This window comes from Castanea sativa, chromosome 8 (assembly GCF_040712315.1).
Source record: "Castanea sativa cultivar Marrone di Chiusa Pesio chromosome 8, ASM4071231v1".
Taxonomy (NCBI): Eukaryota; Viridiplantae; Streptophyta; class Magnoliopsida; order Fagales; family Fagaceae; genus Castanea; species Castanea sativa.
Window position 1 is genome coordinate 45,183,972 of NC_134020.1, and position 21,573 is coordinate 45,205,544.

The window sequence follows — 21,573 nt, forward strand, 5'->3', positions numbered from 1 at the left end:
AGAAAGAGACTCCCGTCACGCCTGTTGCCTCCGTCCTTAGGGCTACGAGGGCTGCGTCTCCTGCCACCTTCATAGAAGAAATCACTCCTCACCCAAAAGAAGCAGCAAGTGGTGGACAAGGGTAAAGAGAAGGCTGACTCACACTCGTCAAGCATCTGGAAAGACGCCAGCTTGGCGTTGATAAGGGCGCAGGATGCCTTCACTGCTGAGGCCTTTACTGACGTGCCTTCCAATGAGATCATAAGTCGTCACATTCACAAGCTTGTCCAGGTGAAGTACTTGTATCACTTATTTTCCTCTCTTTTCCTCTTTTGCATAGATCTGAAAGTTAGGTGCTCTGTGAGATTTCCTTTTCAGGTACTGGGGGAAACCATCCACATTACATCGGAGTACCTGAGTCAGGAAGAGAAGGCCATGTTAGTAGGGTCCAAGGTAAAGGCCCTAGAGGCAAAGAATTCAAAACTGAGGAAGGGTCTCATTACTGCCATGGACGAGGCTAACACTGCCAAGGAAATGGCTAAGGTTTTGGCTAACGACCTAAGGGTTGAGAGGCAGTTAACCTTGGAGAAGGATGAAAAACTCCAAGCTACAAAAGAGAAGTTCAAGACCATTGCTACCAAGGCCGTTGAAGCTTTACAATAGACTGATGAGTACAACACTGTGCTCTTCAGTTGGTATTACAAGGGCTTTAAGCTCCTTCAGTGGTATCTCGTCAAGCACCCTACTGGCATGGACTTAGGAAGTCTGGACCTAGAGGAAGTAAACAAAGAGATGGAGTCAGACGAGGCTTCTCAGTCCGTTGCTGTTGCTCCTAAAAGGAATGCTCCATAGCTCAATCCTACTGGTGGTAATGACACTGCTGCTTGAACCTGTCCAATGCACACACACACACACACACACACATATATATATGATTTTTTTTTTTTTTTTGGTGCCAATGTGATTTTGGTCTTCTAATTCCAAGACAATGATTTTTGCCCCGTGTTTTTTGGGGCTTTTAATTTCTATTTATGGACAAGATATTTTTATGCTATTGCTCATTTTCATACATTTTATGATTCTTTTCTTGTTATGCTTGATGTATGTGACTAGTGCTTTTGCTAGAGTCTTTGTCCGCTTACCCCCGTCTATGGGTACTTAGTCACTTTTAGATGATTTACATCCTGCTGTTTAGTTAACTTAGTCGGGGTTCTCGCCGTAGTTCTTTAAGCTCACAAGACATAAGGCAATTCCTTTGGCCATGCTTCCTTTGCTTGTTCCAGCCAGGCTTTGATGATCTTTAGTAGTGTTTGGTTCGTCACTTTCGTCTGTCCATTGGCTTGGGGATGTCCTAGAGATGAATTTGATTCAATGAATGGCTCCCAGTAGATGACTAACCAATCTGATGTGCGAATCCTAATACGTGACTTGATCACCAACTTAAGAGGGATGTTGGCTACAAAGTTCTTCTGTTCATCACATGATGAAGATCATGAAGTTGCTTGGTCACAAAACCCTACGGTGTACAAACACAGCAGCTTCTTCAAGAAACAAAAGAACTAGGGCAAATTTTGTCTCTAGTCACAATTTGCATGAACAAAACTTTGCTCAATACTCGCGCAACCTTTGAAGGCCCTTAAATAATCCTTATATATGTTTAGGGTTGTGAGAAAAGAAAGCCCAAACATACATTCACGGATTGGATAAAAATCAGAACTTAAAATTTGCTTTTCATAAATCTCGACAAATACCCTATCTATCGAGCAACTGTCAAGCCTCAGGCTGAAACAGCTCTTTTAAACCTTGTAGATACTAGCTGTCGAGCTTTAAAATCCTGCACTTCAATACTTGAATCTTGGACAGACACGCATGGCTTTAACACTTGAAAATGAAACATTGTTTCTTGAAGTATTAAACACATCCTAGATCTACCCAAATACAAGTAAAGTGCATTTTGTCAAAGGATTAGCCAATTACATAAAATGTTGACATATGTTCCTAACATGAATCACATATGTCCTAACATACCTGATCAAATTCTCGGGGCCAAATGCCTCATTAGTCTCAGGTATTTCTACATTCTCTCCTCCTTTGCCTGATACTCTTCCTTTATCTGTCCCACGACCAACTTAGAATTGCTCTGGAGGAGCAAGTTTTTAGTGCCCAACGCCTTTCAGACCCTTAGTCCCATCAGTATTGCCTCGTACTTTGCTTCATTGGTGGTGGCGGGGAACTAAAGCTGAACTTCATATTTGAGCGTATCTCCTTTTAAGGTAATGATAATGACCCCTACTTTGCCCCTTTTTTCAAGTTAATGACCCGTTAGCCTAGATAGTCCCTCTATCCCCTTCGTCTAGTGCCTCGTCTTCGTCAGGGATCGTGAATTCGGGGATAAAGTCTACTAGTTCTTTGTGCCTTGATAGTTATTCTGGGGTTGTACTCAATGTCAAACTGGCTAAGTTCGATTGCCCATTGAACCATTCTTCCTGCGGCCTTAGGCTTACTCATTGACTTCTTTATGGGTTGATCCATCATCACCTGGAAAGGATTCGCCTAAAAGTAGGGGCACAGCTTTCGTGAGGCTACAATCAAGGCAAATGCAATCTTCTAAATCTGTGGGTACTTTGCTTCAACTCCTTGGAAGGCTTGACTAGCATAGTAGACTGGGAGTTGTGTTCTATTCTCTTCCCGAATCAAGGTTGCACTCACGGCTGTAGCCGATACTGCTAAGTATAAGTATAGGTCTTCCCCGTCTTTGGACGGGCTCAAGAGAGATGGATTGCTCAAGTAGTATGTAAGGTCCTAGAGGGCCTTCTCACATTCCTCCGTCCAGGTGAATGCTTGCTTTAGAGTTTTGAAGAAAGACAGGTATTTATCTGTTGCCCTAGAGACGAACCTGTTGAGTACAGCTATCCTTCCTATTAGCTTATGGGCTTCTTTCTCCGTCTTTAGTGATGCCATCTCTAATATGGCTCGCACCTTTTTTGGGTTTGCCTCCATCCCCTTCAAGGAAACCATGAACCCCAGAAATTTCCCCAATGCCATCTCGAAGGCGCACTTGTTGGGGTTTAGCTTCATCTGGTATTGTCTGATGGTAGTGAATGTCTCCTCGAGGTAGTCCAGGTGTACAGATTCTTCCTTGCTCTTGACGAGCATTTCATCTACGTATACCTCCATGTTTCTCCCAATTTGCTTACTGAACATCCTGTTCAATAACCTCTAGTAGGTTGCTCTTACATTTTTTAGTCCAAAGGACATTACCTTGTAGGAGTAGAGCCCTTGGCTTATGATGAAGGAAGTTTTCTCCTGGTTTTCTTCTGACATCTTGATTTGGTTGTATCCCAAGAACGCATCCATGTATGTAAGGAGCTTGTGTCTAGCCGTGGAATCTACCAGCTACTCTATTCTTGGCAGGGGGAAGTTGTCTTTCGGGTAAGCCTTGTTTAAATCTGTGAAGTCTACGCACATCCTCTACTTCCCTTTTGCCTTCTTTACCAGGACATCGTTAGCTAGCTAGTTTGGATAATAGACCTCAAGAATGAAGTTTGCTGCCAACAATTTGTTTACCTCGTCCATGATTGCCTAGTTTCGTTAGGAGTAAAGACTCGTCGCCTCTACTAGATGGGCTTCTTCTCAGGATCTACATTCAGTTCGTGTTGGATGACCTCAGTTGCTATGCCTGGCATATCCTCATGATTCCGTATGAAGACATCCAAATTATCCTTAAGGAATTGGACTAATTTCTTCTTCATCTCTTCACTCAAAGTAGTCCCTATCCTTGTAGTCTTTGTTGGTGCCTCGTCTATCAGCTCCACGATTTCCAGGATTTCCATTTTTTCTTCTTCTTTCTCTTCAATCATCCACGTATGGTTCTCTTTTGCAGCTAACACTGCTTGGTAGCATTTCCTAGCCAGTACTTAATTTCCCTTTACTTCACCCACGCCATTCTCCATTGGGAACTTTGCCTTTAGGCAATAGGTGGAAGTGGCTGCCTTCTAGCGGTTGAGTGTGGGCCTTCCAATTATCATGTTGTACGAGGAAGGACAGTCTACCACCAAGAAGTCAAGCTAACGAGTTAACTATTGAGGGTAAGATCCTACTGTGACTATCAATGTCACTATGCCTTTGGGATACACTCTATCTCCACTGAAGCTAACGAGGAGGGACTCAAAAGGTTGCAATCTTTCGGGATCTACCTTTAGCTGTTGGAATGCTGAGAGGTAGATGATGTCCATAGAGCTACCGTTGTCTATGAGGATCCTCCTAGTGTTGAACCCCTCCATCATGAGCATTATGACTAGGGGGTTATCATGTGGCTACTTTACCCCTCTAACATCTTCTTCTGAGAATATGATGTCCTTGTTCGTCCTTCTTTGTTTCAGGGGTGGTATCTTGTGGATGTTATTTACCTGCCTCTATTACGCATTCTTGAGGGATTTGAAAGACCCACCTGTAGATGGTCCTCTTGTGATCGTCTTTATTTCCCTTATTGTGCTTTGTGGACGGTTGAACGAGTTGTCTTCATCCCTTGGAACAGCTTCGTTTTTATCCTTATTATCATTCCTGGATCTACTGGAGTCCCCCTTCTTCACAAACTTCTATAACTTCCCTCTCTGAATGAGCTCTTCTATCTCTCTACAATATTCTGTGTAATGACCATGATCGTTGTGAAAACGGCAATACTTCTTCTTATCACACACATTAGGGGATGAGTGCAACAACCTTGACCATTTGAGGTAATGTTCTTCCTTAATCGGCTTTAAGATTTTGTCAAGGAGCATAATTAAAGGGGTAAATTTTATCGTCCAAGGGGTTCTATCGTCTTTTCACTATTTCCTGTCAGTGCCTTGACGCTCCCCCCGTTCTCTTTTTTGTCCTATTTGGTCCTCTCCCTTTTCTTTTCTTTCCCTAGGCTTCTCTTTGTCCCTTATCATTGCTAAGGCATCTTCGGCTTTCATATACTTCTGTGCTTTCAAGAGAATTTTCGCTATCGTCCAAGGAAGGCTCTTCGCGAGTGCGACCACGAACTCTCTAGACTTTAATCCGCCTTTTAAGGTCATTAGCTGCACTTTGTCATCTGCTTTATCTACCTTTAACATTTCTTTGGTAAAACGCTTCACATATAACCTCAGGGTCTCCTTCTCTCCCTGCCTGATCATGAGCAGGTGGTCTGCAAGGGGCTGTTGGAGGCCCAAAGTTGTCTTGAAGGTGTTGAGGTGATCCAAAGGGTCTTTTAGACCATCGAATTGCTTGAGTTGTGGGAGACGGAACTTTGAAGGCATTGGGCACTCTAGGACCGCTGTTGTAAAGGGCGAGTTTGTCCTCCTGACCATCCTCTTTAGGCTTCGATCCATTTTTCCCTTATTGCAAGGCTAATACTACAAAATCTTGCGGCGTGCTGGACTCCATTTGGACTCTAGAGTTGAATGGAATTGAGCTCTTAAACCTAAGTGCAAAATTGTCGTTTCCATAGACGGCGCCAAACTGATGATGTTGAGATCGTCAGTCAAGTAGGTTCGTCCAGACAAGTTAGCACGGACTTCGTCTCTATACATGCAAGAGTAAGAATAAAATCCTCTCTAAGTGGCCATCGGTATGGTGTCGGTCACGGAATCTCTGATGGTAAAGTCAGAGACTAGAAATGGTAGATAGGGCTTATAAGAACTAGAGCAAATAGAGCATTTCAGCGAGTGTGTATGTATGTACCTTCTTTGGCTCTGAGATGTGTCTTATATACATTCTCATTCTTTCTAGCCATTGTACGCTATTCATGGTGGTATAATCGCTTCTTTTGTAACGCCTCTAGGCTCATTCAATGTGGGCTTTGATGGGTCTCCAACGGTCTTCTTGGCCGATTGGTTGTCTGAGGCATTGAATGCTGCTCTTTATAGTGCTTCTACCATCGTCCATGCTGAGGTGGGATGGACGATGGTACTTGATGGGCTCGTCTGGACTGATATTTACTAGGTCTATCAGTTATATTACCCAAAAACTTGTTATTAAATTGTTGATAGCTTTGCAATGAAATCTGCTATCTTGGCTTTCAACAAGCTTACTGGCATCATAACTTGACTTTGGAACTATGGGTAGAGCTAGACTATTATTCTCAAGATGGAAGGAATGCTAGGCGAAGTACTTTCCTCTTTATTCCTACCTTTCCCGCTGCGACCTTCACTGCTCAAACTCCTTATTCTGGCATATTTTAAGAATCTCACCGTTGAATTACATGTTCTATATGGGCTTAACATGCATAACAATTTTCATGCCAATCGGATGTTATTTACCATGTGATCCATAAACTCATCTTTTATGAATAAATATAAACTACAAAATCTTGAATTTAAACAATTAATTGATAACATGACTATTAATCTTTGATCACCATGAAATTTTGTGAGCATGGAGAGAATATGAATATAATGTAATCCAATGGTAGATTTGTCGGAATTCGTATCTAATAATAAGTTATTGAGTGGTGTAATATCACTTAGAGTCACACCAGGTGTAATGTGAACCCAACTATATATATATATATATATATATATATATGTATGTATGTATGTATGTATGTATGTATGTATGTATGTATGTATGTATATCTTTATATGTGAAATTTCAAGAAGAAGACTACATATATTTTGTGTTGAATATATAATTAATAGTTTGGAAAAAATCTATAGGCATAACAAAATCTTACAACATTTTTCACAACATCTTCGTTTTGAGTTATGGCCAAGGGAGTCAATTTCATATCATAGGTAGTTTCGATTTGGCCAAGGGAATAAAATATTTCAATTCTAGTTGATACAAATGTTCTATTTCGGGATTACCGCTATTTATATTGTTAGGTTCTAAATATTTAGGATTAAATGTTTTGATTCTTATTTTGTGTATGTTGGCAAACCGTGAACAAAAACATGTCTAGATTAGGGGTTAGACATAGCTCAAGATTGTACAAATCAAGATTCAAGAACATTAAAGTTGTAGAAAGGAGAGTTCAAATTCTGTGAAGCTCGACCGATCGAAAATTACACTCAACCGATCGAAAATCGCAGATAAGTCAGTTCTGTAGAATTTAAATTAGGCTTAAGCCCGCAAAAGCATTTAGGGTTTTAGTCCAACATTGAAAGGTATAAAAGGAAAACCATAATTATGTTTTAGAAGCCCTTGAAAGACTTGTGAGTTACTCCTATGAGATTTGAGAGTTTACTGTACTTTCTAACTCTACAAGTGTCTACCAAAACAAGATCTACAATCAAGAACTCGTGGGAACAAGTTACTGCATAAAGATCTACTACTGATGGCAGTTTGAAACCTTTGGGTGATATCTCAAAGTCACAAACGGGAAGTTTGGTTTTAGTAAATCCAAGATAGAACAGTCCGTGGGGTCGGAGCTACACGTGGTCGTGTTAGTAAGTCTTACTTGAGGTAGTTTTAGATTTAGGGTTTAAATCTATTGTCATCTTCCATTCTATCATAGTGAATTTTTTACCTTGAGGATAGCTAGGTTAAATCCTCTCTAGGTTTTTACCTTGAAATAGCTGGTTTCATTGGTTTTCCTAGGTAATCATATCATTGTCTTCTTTATTTTCTGCACTATATGATATAATTATATGTGTTTAACCTAGATCTCATAATTAACCTAAGTAACTACTTGGCTAATTCAATAGGTTAAACTAATCTAGTTTTAAGTGGTTTAAACAAACAAACAAGTGGTATTAGAGTGAGGTTAGCTCTTGATTAGGTAGCTTTAGCTTGAGTTGATCCTTGACTCCGACTATTGTGGATTCTCATTTCTTTCCTTTCAATTCAATTAGATTGAAAATTTAATCTTTTTTATCTTGGACTGTAAGGCTAACGAATTGTGCTAATCCTATTCTTAAATACCTTGGTATAACTACTAGTTGTAATAATTATGTCTGTTATATTGCTCTACCTACCTTAAAAGTACGTGATACTTGTTTGTGGTATTTGGATAGTGGTTGTTCTAGGCACATGACAGGTAACAAAGCTTTGTTCAAGACCCTTTCTGAAGGAAAGATAGGAATTGTCACATTTGGAGATGGAAGCAAATTAGTCATTCATGGCATTGGCACAATAGATATACCCGGGTTACCAGTCTTTGAAGATGTGTCGCATGTGGATAGGTTAAAGGCAAATCTACTGAGTATCAGTCAAATTTGTGATAATGGACTGAATGCACTATTCACCAAGTATGAATGTGAGATACTGGATGACGTAGGTGACTGCATCTTTGTTGGAATAAGGACTACTGATAACTACTATGGCATAATGCCAGGCATCAATCACAAGTGCTATAGTATGAAGATCAATCAAGTGGACTTATGGCATCAACGGTTAGGACATGCTAGTCACAAAAAAATTGAAAAGATCTCTAACTGTGAGGCAATTTTAGGTTTACCAAAATTCGAGAAGATAGATAAAAGTGTCTATGGACCATGTCAAGTTGGTAAGCAAGTGAAATCTCAACATCCAACAATTAGTGAGGTTTAGACTTCCAAATCATTAGAGTTACTACACATTGATCTAATGGGCCCAACCAGATTTCAAAGTAAAGGAGGGATGAAGTCTTATTAGTTGTGGTAGATGACTTCACTCTATTCACTTGGGTAATTCTTCTAAGAGATAAATCTGAAGCACTTGAAAAGATGATATTTTATACAAAAAACTTCAAGTTAAGAAGAATGCTATGGTTGCTTGCATCAAAAGTGATCATGGAAGAGAGTTTCAAAACTCTAAGCTCAGTTCATTTTGCAATGATCAAGGAACTAAGTAAGAATTCTCTGACACCTCAGCTGCATGGAGTAGTGGAAAGGAAGAATAGAGTGATTCAAGAAATGGCTAGAGTCATGTTGAATAACAAAAGCATGACCAAGTCATTATGGGGAGAAGCTCTAAACACTGAATGTCACATTCTAAACAAAGTATTCTTTCAACCCGATACCAAGAAAACTTGATATGAACTCTGGAGAGGGAAAAAGCCTATAGTGAAATACTTCAAAATATTTGGTAGTGAGTGCTACATTCTTCAAGATCGTGAGAATCTTGAGAAGTTTGATGCTAAAAGTGATAAAGGGATCTTTCTTGGCTACTCTACATCAAGCAAAGCTTATAGAGTGTACAATCTTAGTACCAAAACAGTGATGGAATCAGCAAATGTGGTGATAAATGATGAACAGAGTACTAAAGATTATTTTAAAGTGATTCAAGAAACCCAAAACTATCACACTGATAGTGAAGACACTCTACCCAAGGAGTATGTCAGTAGGCCTGATGACCAAGAATTACAAATTCTAAATGATACAGTGTTAGAACCTACAACACTTGTTCTTTAAAGGATACAAGAACAAGGTGAGGGAAGTACTCTTATTGGGCAGACCAGCACATCAACATTGTTGGTAAAAGGTCCATTTGCTGGGTTAAGTTAAATCACCCTATTTTCAACATCTTGGGAAGCTTAAATGATAATATGTGGCTAAGATCAAAAGCATTAAATGTAATCACTCACTCTTGTTATTTGTTTCAAATAGAACCCAAGAAAGTTTATGAACATCTTGAAGATTCTAATTGGATAAACTCCATGCATGAAGAACTTCATCAATTTGTTTGGAATGATGTGTGGGAATTGGTTCCTAGACCACAAGGAATTTGGTATGACAGGCTAATTTCTTATCTTACATAAAATGAATTTAAAAGAGGAAATGCAGATAATACTCTTTTTATTTAGAAAGATAAGAAACATTTTGTTGTGGCACAAGTCTATGTGGATGATATTGTCTTTGGCTTTACTAATGAAAATCTTGCCAAGTCTTTTGCTAATGAAATGAAGAAGGAGATGAGCATGGTGGGCGGACTTACCTACTTCTTAGGACTTCAAGTAAAGCAAACTGACAAAGGAATCTACATCAACCAAGCAAAATATGCCAAAAATCTTGTAAAGAGATTTGGATTGGAGAATGCATAATATGCTAGAACACCAATGGTCACTAGCACAAAATTGGGGATTGATCCATCAGGTCATCTTGTTGACATTACTTTACATAGAAGCATGATTGGTTGTTTGTTGTATCTTACTGCTAGTCATTCTAATATATCTTTTAGTGTTGGTGTTCGTGCTAAATTTCAAGCTAATCCTAAAATATCACATTTAACTGTTGTTAAAAGAATAATTAAATATGTGAATGGGACTAGTGATTTTGGTTTGTTCTTTAGCAAAGAGTCAAATGTGTCCCTTGTTAGATATTCTGATGCTGATTGGATTGGAAATGCTGATGATAAAAAAACCCCTACTAGATGGTGTTTTTATGTTGGAACAAATTTAGTTGCTTGGATGAGCAAGAAACAAAGTTCAGTCTTTTTGTCAACTGTAGAAGCCAAATGTATTGCTACAGGAAGTTTTCGCTCACAGCTTCTATGGATGAAAAAGTCGTTAGGTGATTATGGCATATCACAGGATACTATAATTGTGTATTGTGATAACTCGAGTGCTATTGTTATCTCTAAGAATCCAGTTCAACACTCTAGGACTAAACACATAGAGATTAAATATCACTTTATTAGAGATCTTGTGGAGAGAAAAAATGTTGCTCTTGAATATATCCATACTAAGCATCAGAATGCTAACATCTTTACCAAATCTCTTGATAGAAGTAAATTTAAGTCTCTTCATCAAGTGATTGGCGTTATCACATATCCCTAGGTTATCCTAAATACATGGTCCTCGTGCTATATCTCTCATTTCTTTGGACTAAAATGTTTTTGCTTAGGATTTTTTTTTTTTTTTTTGCATTTCATTCTAGGGTTGATTAGAATGTTTTTATGTTTTATTTATAAAAAAAATAGAAAATTTCAACAAAAAAAAAAATTTGTGTATTGCACACCACTAAATGTGTATTCATAAGGATGACCTATGAAATTTACGTTATATGACAGTGTACCTTGTTTAGCTTTGATGAGCTATTTTCTATACTTTTTTAGTTTGTGCTATGTAGTGCTTAATTGTGTGAGTTGTGATAGGCCAAAAACGTATTGACCCCTTGTGATGGATTAATTAATTAATTAGCCAAGTTCAATTAATTAACCAATTTAACATGCAAAGCGTGGTAGCACAAACAAATCACCAATAAACTAAAGTATGCAGCGAAAAATAAATAACACGGTGATTTGTTTACAAATGGGGAAAACCTACACGGCAAAAACTCCACCAGGTGATTTTAAGGTCACCACTCTCAAAACTCCACTATTATCACAACAAACGGTTACAAGTAAAGGAATCCCAAGTACCTTAGCAACCTACAGTTGAACCCTTACCCCAATACCCAATTGGACTTGTTCTGTAGTGACAATTTCTCCTTTTGATGCATGGCTCCTAAGTACGTGACTAACCAATTGCGCGGATCCCAGTACGCGACTTCAATCACCAACTAGAGAAGATTTGTTGGCTGCAAAGTTCTTCAATTCATCCAAACGATGAAGATCAAGAAGATGCTTGGTTACAAAACCCTACGGTGCAAAGACACAGCAACTTCTTCACAAGAGAGATGAACTAGGGCAAGAACTTCGTCTTAAGTTACAATTTGCATGAACAAGGAATTCTCAATGCTTGTGCAACTTGCCACACTTTGACGGCCCTCAAAATAATCCTTTTATATGTCTAGGGTTAGGAGAAAAGAAAGCCTAAAGACACATCCACGGATTAGAGTTAAAACAAAACTAGGAATCTGTTTTTCTTAAATCTCGACAGCTAGAGCTGTCGAGGTGCTGTTAAGCCTCGGGGCTAGAACAGCTTCTTAAAGCTCGATAGATGTAGCTGTCGAACCAACTGTCGAGCTTTAATGAAAAGCACTTCTCAACTTGTTTCTTGGACAGACTTGCATGGCTTTAACACTTGATCTTGAAACCTTGTTTCTTGAAGCATTAACCTCATCCTAAATCTACCCAATTACAAGTAAAGTGCGTTTTGACAAAGGATTAGCCAATTACATAAATAATGAATGACAAATGTTCTAAACAAGTGAAACACATATGTCCTAACAAGTTGTTTATAGTATTTAAATAAACGATCTTGATTATGATGTCACATATTTTGATCATAATGACTAGAAAATTCTAGGAGAGTTCTTGAGTTGAGCAAATCATTTTTATGTATGTTTTGTCACAGATTGCCAAAGGGGGAGATTATTAGGTTCTATATATTTAGGATTAAATGTTTAGATTCTTATTTTGTGTATGTTAGCAAACCAAGAACAAAAACATGTCTAGATTAGGTGTTATTGCTCAAGATTGTACAAATCAACATTCAAGAACATTCAAGCTACAGAAAGGAGTGCTCAAGTTTTGTGAAGCTCGGCTAATCGAAAATCGCAGATAAGTCAATTCTGCAGAATTCAAATCAGGCCCAAGCCTATGAAAATGTTTAGGGTTTCAGTTTAACACTAAAAAGTATAAAAGGAAAACCCTAATTACGTTTTAGAAGCCCTTGGAAGACTTGCGAATTACTCCTATGAGATTTGAGAGAAAACTATACCTTCTAACTCTACAAGCATCTACCAAAACGAGATCTACAATCAAGAACTGGTGGAAACAAGTTACTGCATAAAGATCTATTACTGATAGTGATTTGAAGCCTTTGAGTGGGATCTCAAAGTCACAAACGAGGAGTTTGTATTTAGAAAATCCAAGATAGAAGAGTTCGTGGAGTCGGAGCTACACATGGTCGTGTTAGTAAGTCCTACTTGAGGTAGCTTTAGATTTATAGTTTAAATCTATTGTAATCTTTCATTCTCTCATAGTGGATTTGTTTACCTTGAGGATAGCTAGGTTCAATCCTCCCCAGGTTTTTACCTTAAAATGGTTAGTTTCATTAGTTTTCCTGGGTAATCATATCGTTGTCTTCTTTATTTTTCCGCATATGTGTTTAACCTAAATCTCATAATTAACCTAAGTAACTACTTGGCTAGTTTAGTAGGTTAAACTAATATAGTTTTAAGGGGTCTAAACAAACAAACATATATGTTTGTATTTATTTTTGTAAGTATGAATTTGCTAATTTTTATGTTTATTAACAAAATTTTTAAATCCACATAGCTTACAAGCCCAAATATATTTTAAGTACATTAATCTAATATTTAGCTTAAATAACATGTTTTTTCACAATATTTTTTCAATTTATTTACATCTTTTAAATTTTTTTGTTATATTTTTCATAACACTCAAGACATCATGGTACAACCAATACGGGTTGGTGCAGCCCGATATTTCATCTAGTACATTTTAAAAGATTACCAATATTGGTTTAATAGTCAATATAGTATATTTTTTCGGTACTGATACAATATTGACTTTCCAAATTGTGGTAGGTTCAAGTGTGTGTGTGTGTATATATTCTTTTCTTTTCTTTTCTTTTTTTTATAATTTTGACCTATGGTAATTTGATATCTCACTTGTTGCAAAAATATTGTGAGATTTTGACATATTAGCGAGTATAAGGTGTGGATGGAGGATGTTCCTCCACACCTGTCCACTATAACTCATGCCGCTTTGGCTTTATAAATAAAATTATAGTGTTCCTTCTCAAAAAAAAAAAAAAAAAAATCTTTCATAAGTGGCATTAATCATTTTTGAAGTCCAAGATGTATCTAAATTCTAACATTGCCAATAAACAAAGATACCACAACGATATAGCCAACATTTGAAACTATTGACCTGCGTATTGTTTGTACTACAACATCATCATCCAAATTCTCACCATATCCTTTTTAATGATATAGAAAACCCAATACTCTTTGAAAATAACATGAAACTAATTCATATTCTAAAGGTTCAAATTCACCTGTAAACGTTTAAAGGTGGAGTTTTGTCACATTATCAACACCTTTGAGAGAGTTATGAAGGATCTCTCATGCTTGATAAGACAATATCATTTACAAATTTCTCGAACGTGGTTTCATCAAAAACCTTATAGTTAAGCATTAGGGCGAAAATGGGCAAATGCCCATTTCGCGCAAAAAAAAAAGGGGGCAAATGCCCCATTTCCCAATCTAATTAGGAAAATGTCCCTCATATGAAACTCAATTTTCTCAAAATTAAGTTTTAAAAAAAAAAAAATTCTGGAGCCCTATAGCGACGTTTTAAGGAGCTTATAGCGACATTTTAAGGAACCTATAGCGACGTTTTGTAACTCGAGTTCCATGAAATCGAGTTATAGGTAAATTTTTCTTTTTTTTACCTATAACTCAATTTCATGAAACTCGAGTTCCAAAATGCCACTATAGGCTCCTTAAAATGTCGTTATAAGCTCCTTAAAATGTTGCTATCGGGCTTAACTCAATTTTGAGAAAATCAAGTTTCAAAAGAAGGATATTTCCCTAATTAGTTTGGAAAATGGGGCAACTTGCTGATTTTTTTTCGCAAAAAGGAAAAAAGCCCATTTTCGCCTAAGCATTAGGGCTCATTGATCATTCTTTTAAGCCTTTTGCAAGGACTATTTCTGATTTGGGGTCAAAGGTTTTATTGATCTTAACTATACGGACAATTTTCCCAGTAATTTCTATGCATTTTGGAATATGAGTTGAGTCTTTCAGTTAGAAACCCCAATTATCGAAGTTTTCTTTGGTAAGCCAAGAAAATTAAAGAGACAATCGGGTTAACAATTTCGATTCCCACCATAAGCATTTTCACTCAAAATTCGCTTCATTACAAGTTGGTTGACTTACTCATGCATCTAAACAATCTCAAACATTCACTATAGAATACTGAAGGGAGAATGAATAACAAGAAGAGAATTCTTTCCCCTGTTGGTTACAAATGGGTATGTATACTCTAAATACAACCCTTTTTAACTCCCTTTTCACACTTTATTAATTTGTAACATACATTTATTTAGCTCCTCACATCTATTCATTTATTTCTTACATATTTAATTTCTGAAAACTAATTCACTCCAAGTAAAATTCTAAACAGAATGGTAACTAGCTAGGTAGGTTGCTATTGCCTTATTGATGAATGAAATTTCAAATCACACAACATTTTGCGAAATAAAAACAAACTATCTCTCAAAGTTATGGCTTCATTGAGTACTTTGTCAGACCAGGAATGTGAGTGTTCATAATGTAGTCTTCCCAGTCAATGCACCTTGGGTCAAAGTAAAACAAATTTACATCGACATCACTCTCTCTAATCGCCACTCTTAGCTTTTCTGTGTTAGAGTCATTAAAGCTGTATGGAAAACAAAAGCTTACTATTATCAGTGGATACATTGAGAACACAATTGAAAAATTAATCATTACAACAAACAATACCAACCTGCCTGTGAAAAATACATATGGTTTGTAGAGGTCAACCAATCGCATCACTACTCTGACCTTCCGGTTAAGATTAATATATATGTCCCGATAATACTGGCAAAGCACCAGATTTGCTAACCATAACACCTTCAAAAAATATTGTTAGAAATAAAAATAGTGATATTATAGTGTAGAGAATACATACATCGAGGGGACGTTTTTTCCTGTGAATTATGATAGTGCATGCTTAGTGTCTGATTCAAAGGAAACTTTGAAAGGAAATGCTAATTTTTCTTTTGTTGCAAGAATAAAATAAAAAGGGAAGGGAAGGGAGACTAGTAATCTTAAAAACTTAGTTGCAATTTTTTTGAAACCTTTTTGTCACTTTTTCAATATAGCCAAATGGGCTTTATGAGAATTTTTAGCGTAGAGTTGTAGCCAAGGATAACAGTGGGTCTAGTTTGGTGGGTTTATCAAATCAACTTGTGCTTAGTAGTAAGATTTTAGGATTTTTTTTTTTTGAAGTGTGTTTGGATTGAAATTTTTAAATCCGTTTAGGTTAGGAAAAGGTTTGTGTCTTTAAAACTAAATTACTAAAATATCCAAATTATTAATTTTCTTTGCACAAAAGAATACTTTTTAAAATAAAAATGAGTGTTTCTCTATTTCTGTATTAAGATACTGTTTAGTTTAGTATAAAAGTTTTTAGTAATATTTAGAGAAATGGTATTTTAAATGTTGAATTTTAGATTAACACGATCAAATCCAACTTGTTTGACTTTACGGAGTGACTCGTGGTCAGATAAATAGGTGGGTTTGAAATTTTCTAACATAAATTGAATAAATATCCAGTTTTATGAGATTTATCATTTGGGTCCAAGAAAATTCTTCTTGCCCCCAACACTAAAAATTAGCCCAAACAACCGCAACAACAACAAAAAGTTGACCATTGGCCCATTTTTTTAACCCTTAAAAAAAACCTTTTATCTCATCAACAGTCTACAGACACGCTAGTGGGGTTGTTTTGACTTGCTGACGTAAGTAAAAATTTAGAATAAAAATTTCACACTCACACGCCACTTTGTTCAATGGCCAGTGCACATATAGGCACAATTAGGTAATTACATAACGGGCTATTATAAATTTATATTTAGTGATTGTCATTAGGTGGATTTGATACATTATTTTTTAACTTAATAGCTTAAATCTATAGTTCTTTTTGTGCATTTGTCTTATCTAATTCATTGAGTGGTTTGTAATTTGTGTTTGCTAATTGAGAACTATGGGATTTTTAGGCTTACTAAATTGACTTCTCACATTGTATTTTTTTTTTTCCTTTATTTTTTTACTTGGCAACAACAACTAGTCTTTTTGTTAGGAAATTATTGGACATATATAGTGAGATAATAAACATAAAATTTATTTGATTTGTGAATTATGAGAAAGTCAACCACAACAAATGAGTTTTTAGGCCAAAATAGGTAAATGTCCCTTATTGGAAAACAATTTAGCAAAATGCTCATGTTTTGGAACTTGATTTTAAAAAATCAAGTTATGTGTAAAATTCGATATTTTTAAAATCAAGTTCTATGTATATTTTTTATGTAGAACTCGACATTAGCATTATCAAGTTCCTCTTAAATTTTCCAAAAAATTCAAGAGACAAAATATGCATAAAATTCAACATTAGTAATGTTGAGTTCCACTTGTAACTCAATTTTGTTAAAATTGAGTTCCAAAAATAAGGATATTTTATTAGATAGTTTCAAAACATAAACATTTTGCTAAATCATTTTCCAATAAGCGGAATTTACCCATTTTGGCTGAGTTTTGAAGGGTGTCAAGTTATATATTGATAGACAACTACATTGCATTGTATTAATAAAGGATTATTTTGTGTTGTTTCATTTGCTTTTATTTGGTTATACTAAATGCATGCTAGTTGAGATTTTCATTAAAAAAAAAAAATTGATTCATTCTTTAGTCCTTCTCAATTGAAATCCTAGGTCCGTCCTTGCAAAAAATTATTACTAAAAACAGGAACCATACAAGCACAGTACTTCATTTTTCATGTATATGATTTTGGTCAAAAAGTAATTAGCCAAAAGCATACCTTCAACGGCAGTATATATCGAATATCCATGTATGCTTGAAAGCTAGCAATACTACTAAAAATTTTCGGATTGTGGACGTTGATTGACTTTCCATTTCTATCAATCCACGGATTTTGAGTGAAGTACCGAAAGGTAAAATTTGAAAGACTAGAGAGTTTTATCGGATTTCTCAATGAAGAACCCACATGGAAGATGATCTGAGAAGACTTATTTGCATGAGTCACCATTGCCATAATAATAGAATTTACCACCATGTCTGCTGGTATCTGCAAGACTTTCAAAATTCAATATTGAAAGCTTGTATTGAAAATAATGATGTAGGCAAACACAAGCATATAAGCCGGATAAATAGATTTATCTACATGTGTTTGCTTAATGAGTGAAGAATGAATTTAACTCACAACATCTAAGATTGAATTAGGATGGCCAAGAAAGCTTTTCAATCTCCCTTTACCGTAGGCAGTAATTACACCATCCATGGTTCTGTAACAAGAGAATTCCATTTAACAAAGCGTGAATCAATCATGAAAATAGGAGAAAAAAAATAGTCAAGAATAGTGTAGATGGTGTGGGTGGCAAGTGGGGTTCAAACTTCAAACCATAAACATAGAGCATCACAAATGATGCCGTTATTACTAAATTGTCACTTGAGCCACTTTATTTTCTTGATCACCTTAGCTTCTCAATTACCCGCCCAAAAAATAAAAGATAGTTATTCAGAACTGTGAGCTTGTATAATTCCATGTCAAATTATGATTACCTCGCACCTTCAATCCAACCTGAAAATGGTTCTTTGTAAGTACTGGTTACCATGGTGGGACGTACGATAGCCAAGGGAAGATTCTGATGAAATTGTCCTAAAATCATTTCCGCCAATGCCTTCGTATATACATAGGTGTTTGGCCATCCATATAGTTTTGCCCTTGCAATTAATTAAAAGAAACGATCAAATTAAAACAATAAGGAAAAAAAATATCATCTACAAAAGACTTTGTTTTTAGAGTACTACCTGTTACATTCATTCTAGTATACACATAGTACACACAAGCTACAATTTACAAGAAAGCTCATAATTTTAAGTCCCAATTTCAAAATTTAAAATCGTGACTTAAACTCATGATTTTTCTTGTAAAATAATGTTGTGTGTAGTATGAGTGTACACTTAGTTGTATGCACTAGTCACTTCATTTATTATTGCAAAAACTTTTTTTTTTAGTAAATACATATGATTGACATGAAGGTGACAACTATTATGTCATTAGAAATTTTATTTAAGGATGTTCAACATATTTTGTAAGATTCTTAAAAACCTTTTAATGCCCAAATCCTTCATGGTGGATGTGATCTCTTCATTCGTGGCACCTTGCACTCGTAATCTATCTAGGTATTCCACCACAACTTCTTTTTCGGCATTGATATCTAATCTTGAGGTTCCCTTTGGCGTGTCTTCCATGTGTAATGGGCTCTCAAGTATGTTGCCCCCCTTTTCGCTAGACACATAAGCTGTAAAAACAACAACGATAGTCTATTGAGGAGAGCTCAAGTAAACTAAATCAGTTTATAAGGGCAGAGTTCGAGTCTAAACTGACCGGTTGATACATGGAGAAGCACCTTCAATTTAATACATTTCTTTGCAAAGTTCAAAACATGCAAAGCTCCATATGTGTTGATGCCCAATGCAACATCATATCTAAAGAAAGGAATAGAAAAGGTAAAATAGTTTTATTGTTTAATTATATGAATCATTTTGACCATGCCACAATATTGTTCTTTGTTACCTTTCATCAAAGTTTGTTGTAGCAGCAGAATTTAAGACGATGTCTATTTCTTTCCACATCTCTTCTATTAATATAGAATCGTTGATTCCAAAATTCTCGTCACTGATGTCACCAGAGATAGGAGTAACCCTTTCAAATATAAAGGATTCTAGATTTGCACCCAAATTATTTCTTAGAACCCTAAATATGTCCTTTTCTATCACCTACAGATAAATAGTACAAATGACTGATTAAACACAATGTTCCTTGAACGTTACTAAACCACATGTAATACCACCGCACACTATTGGTGCGATAGTCACTCCACAGATATAAATACTTGTAGAGTGTGGGGGGCAAGGGCCGGGCTTCAAGTTTCCAGGAGGAAGTTTCACACACATATACACTTAGATTAGACTAGAGTAGAAATTCTATCTTGTATAAATAAAAAAAATCACATGTAATAATAATAATAATTTATTTAAACCTATTTTAGTTTTTAAATATTAAAGATCAAAATAACAATTTTTCCAAACGTAAAACGTGTATTTTACATTTCAATCTAAATTAAAAGATCATGTAACATGTAAAAACTGAAAACCAATAGTATTTTCAGAGAATTAAAAAGTACTTAATTGGTGTACCTCTTCACGAAAGCGTTGTGTAGCAGACTCGTTGTCTGAAGCTCTCACAAGAAGATAGAGTCTTTTCACATTTGGTTGAACCCTTAGTATTTTCTCCACAAACACTGCATGCATTTTTGCAGGTAGGGTTATCACTTATCACTAACACCAACATCCTTCAACACATGCACACACAAGATTATAAACAAGCAAAACACGCACGTTGTGCTATACATAAATGAGAGGAGCCAAGGAGGGAGAGAGAGAGAAAGAGAGAGAACCTTTCGCTAGAAAGCCTGTGGCACCAGTGACTAAAACAGTCTTATTCTCAAAAAATTGTATACCTTCAGACTCCATGAGAGGAAAAAAAATGAGAGAGGGAGAGAGTAAATGATGATGATCTCAAGCAAGAAGTAGATGATTTCTAAGGCGGATTTGAGAGTCTTAGCTTTCTTTTTTTTATACAGAATGTTTTGATATCTTCCTCTCAAGCTTCTTTCCTTTTCTGCGTATTCAATGCTCCAACAATTATTAATTAATTGCATTATTAAATCAAGGTGCATGTATTCGTATGTTGAATCCAGGTGGTTGGAAAATTTTGATTGCTGAATGATCACTCTACTGAAGAAGAGGAGGGTGGTTGAACCACAGACCATCAAAGTCTACACATTGTCCCACCTAATTTACGTGGCTGTACAGAAAACTATAAAACTATGATAGTGGTAGTTAGTAGCAGTTTGTTTGTTGTTCAAAAATAATTTATATAATCTCATTTTCATATATGTTTATCTTGCCCCTTTAATTGCATTGTTTTACCAGGCTTATTGGCAAGGCATTGATGATTACAAAGGTATTGTCAAAAAATTAAAAAATATATAATTATAATTAAATTGATTACAAAAAGTTGGCGGCTACGTACTGAAGTTGACGAGTGACGACTGATGAAGTGTCCAATTCCTCTACCATTGTCAAAAAATTCAAAATCGTAAGAATTTCTAAACTTTTTCTTTAAGACACAACTTTAAGATAATAATAATAATAATAATCACACACACGCTAGCGACACCATTGTGTCGGCAACACACTGATCTTCTCTCTCTCTCTCTCTCTCTCTCTCAAATAGACAAAAATGAGAACTCATACATTTATATTTAGTTTCAGTTTTAAAAAAAAATTATATTTAGTGATTATCAATTCATTCAGTGGTCTACTTCCCTCTTTCGTTCCAAGTTTATGATTTGTGTCCCTGTTCCTTGAGCACTCTGGCATTGTTAGGCTTACTTAATTAATAGACTTCCTCACATTATTATTTTATTTTATTTAAAAAAAATTCTTGTATTCTTTTTCACGTGGTAACAATAGTTAGTATTTTTGTAAGAAAATTGAGATAACAAACATAACTTTTATTTAATTTGTTGGTTGTGGAAATTGGAAAAGTAGTCAACTACAAGATATGACTATATGAGTTTTGCAGAAAGTTGAATTCTATTTTGATAGAAAATTATATTGCAATTTATTAAGAAATAGTTTTCATGTATAAAAACTATTACGAAAAACAGAAACCAAACAAGTACTGTACTTTTCAATTTTTCATGTATATGATTTTGATTTCAAAGTAATTAGCCAAAAAATACCTCAACGGCAGTTCACATCGAATAGCGTATGCTTGAAATCTAACAATATTGCCAAAGATTATCATCTTTGCAAACATTGAAATACTTTCGAGTCTTTGGGAGTAAATGTTACATTCTAAATGATTGGGAGAACCTTGAAAAATTTGATGCAAAAAGTGATA

At 35.8% G+C, this 21,573-nt stretch overlaps 2 protein-coding genes across 3 annotated transcripts; one reads left to right on the forward strand and one right to left on the reverse strand.

The window, feature by feature from the left end:
• The first annotated feature begins 9,979 nt into the window (after positions 1-9,979).
• LOC142606411 (secreted RxLR effector protein 161-like) lies at positions 9,980-10,699 on the forward strand. The gene has a single exon (XM_075777768.1). The coding sequence runs from the start codon at positions 9,980-9,982 to the stop codon at positions 10,697-10,699; it is 720 nt and encodes a 239-aa protein (XP_075633883.1).
• A 4,250-nt stretch (positions 10,700-14,949) lies between these two features.
• Positions 14,950-20,263, reverse strand: LOC142606704 (alcohol-forming fatty acyl-CoA reductase-like). 2 transcript variants are annotated; one of them, XM_075778040.1, is made up of 10 exons: positions 20,060-20,256; positions 19,800-19,903; positions 19,177-19,379; positions 18,988-19,088; positions 18,709-18,901; positions 18,159-18,320; positions 17,800-17,881; positions 17,398-17,664; positions 15,304-15,431; positions 14,950-15,216 (listed from the first exon to the last, which is right to left on the reverse strand). In XM_075778040.1, the coding sequence occupies exons 1-10, from the start codon at positions 20,133-20,135 to the stop codon at positions 15,060-15,062; spliced, it is 1,473 nt and encodes a 490-aa protein (XP_075634155.1). In that variant the 5' UTR covers positions 20,136-20,256; the 3' UTR covers positions 14,950-15,059. The 2 variants fall into 2 exon arrangements, with proteins under 2 accessions (XP_075634155.1, XP_075634156.1); XM_075778041.1 differs by lacking the exon at positions 14,950-15,216 and having other exon boundaries at positions 15,304-15,508; positions 20,060-20,263.
• Positions 20,264-21,573: the final 1,310 nt, after the last annotated feature.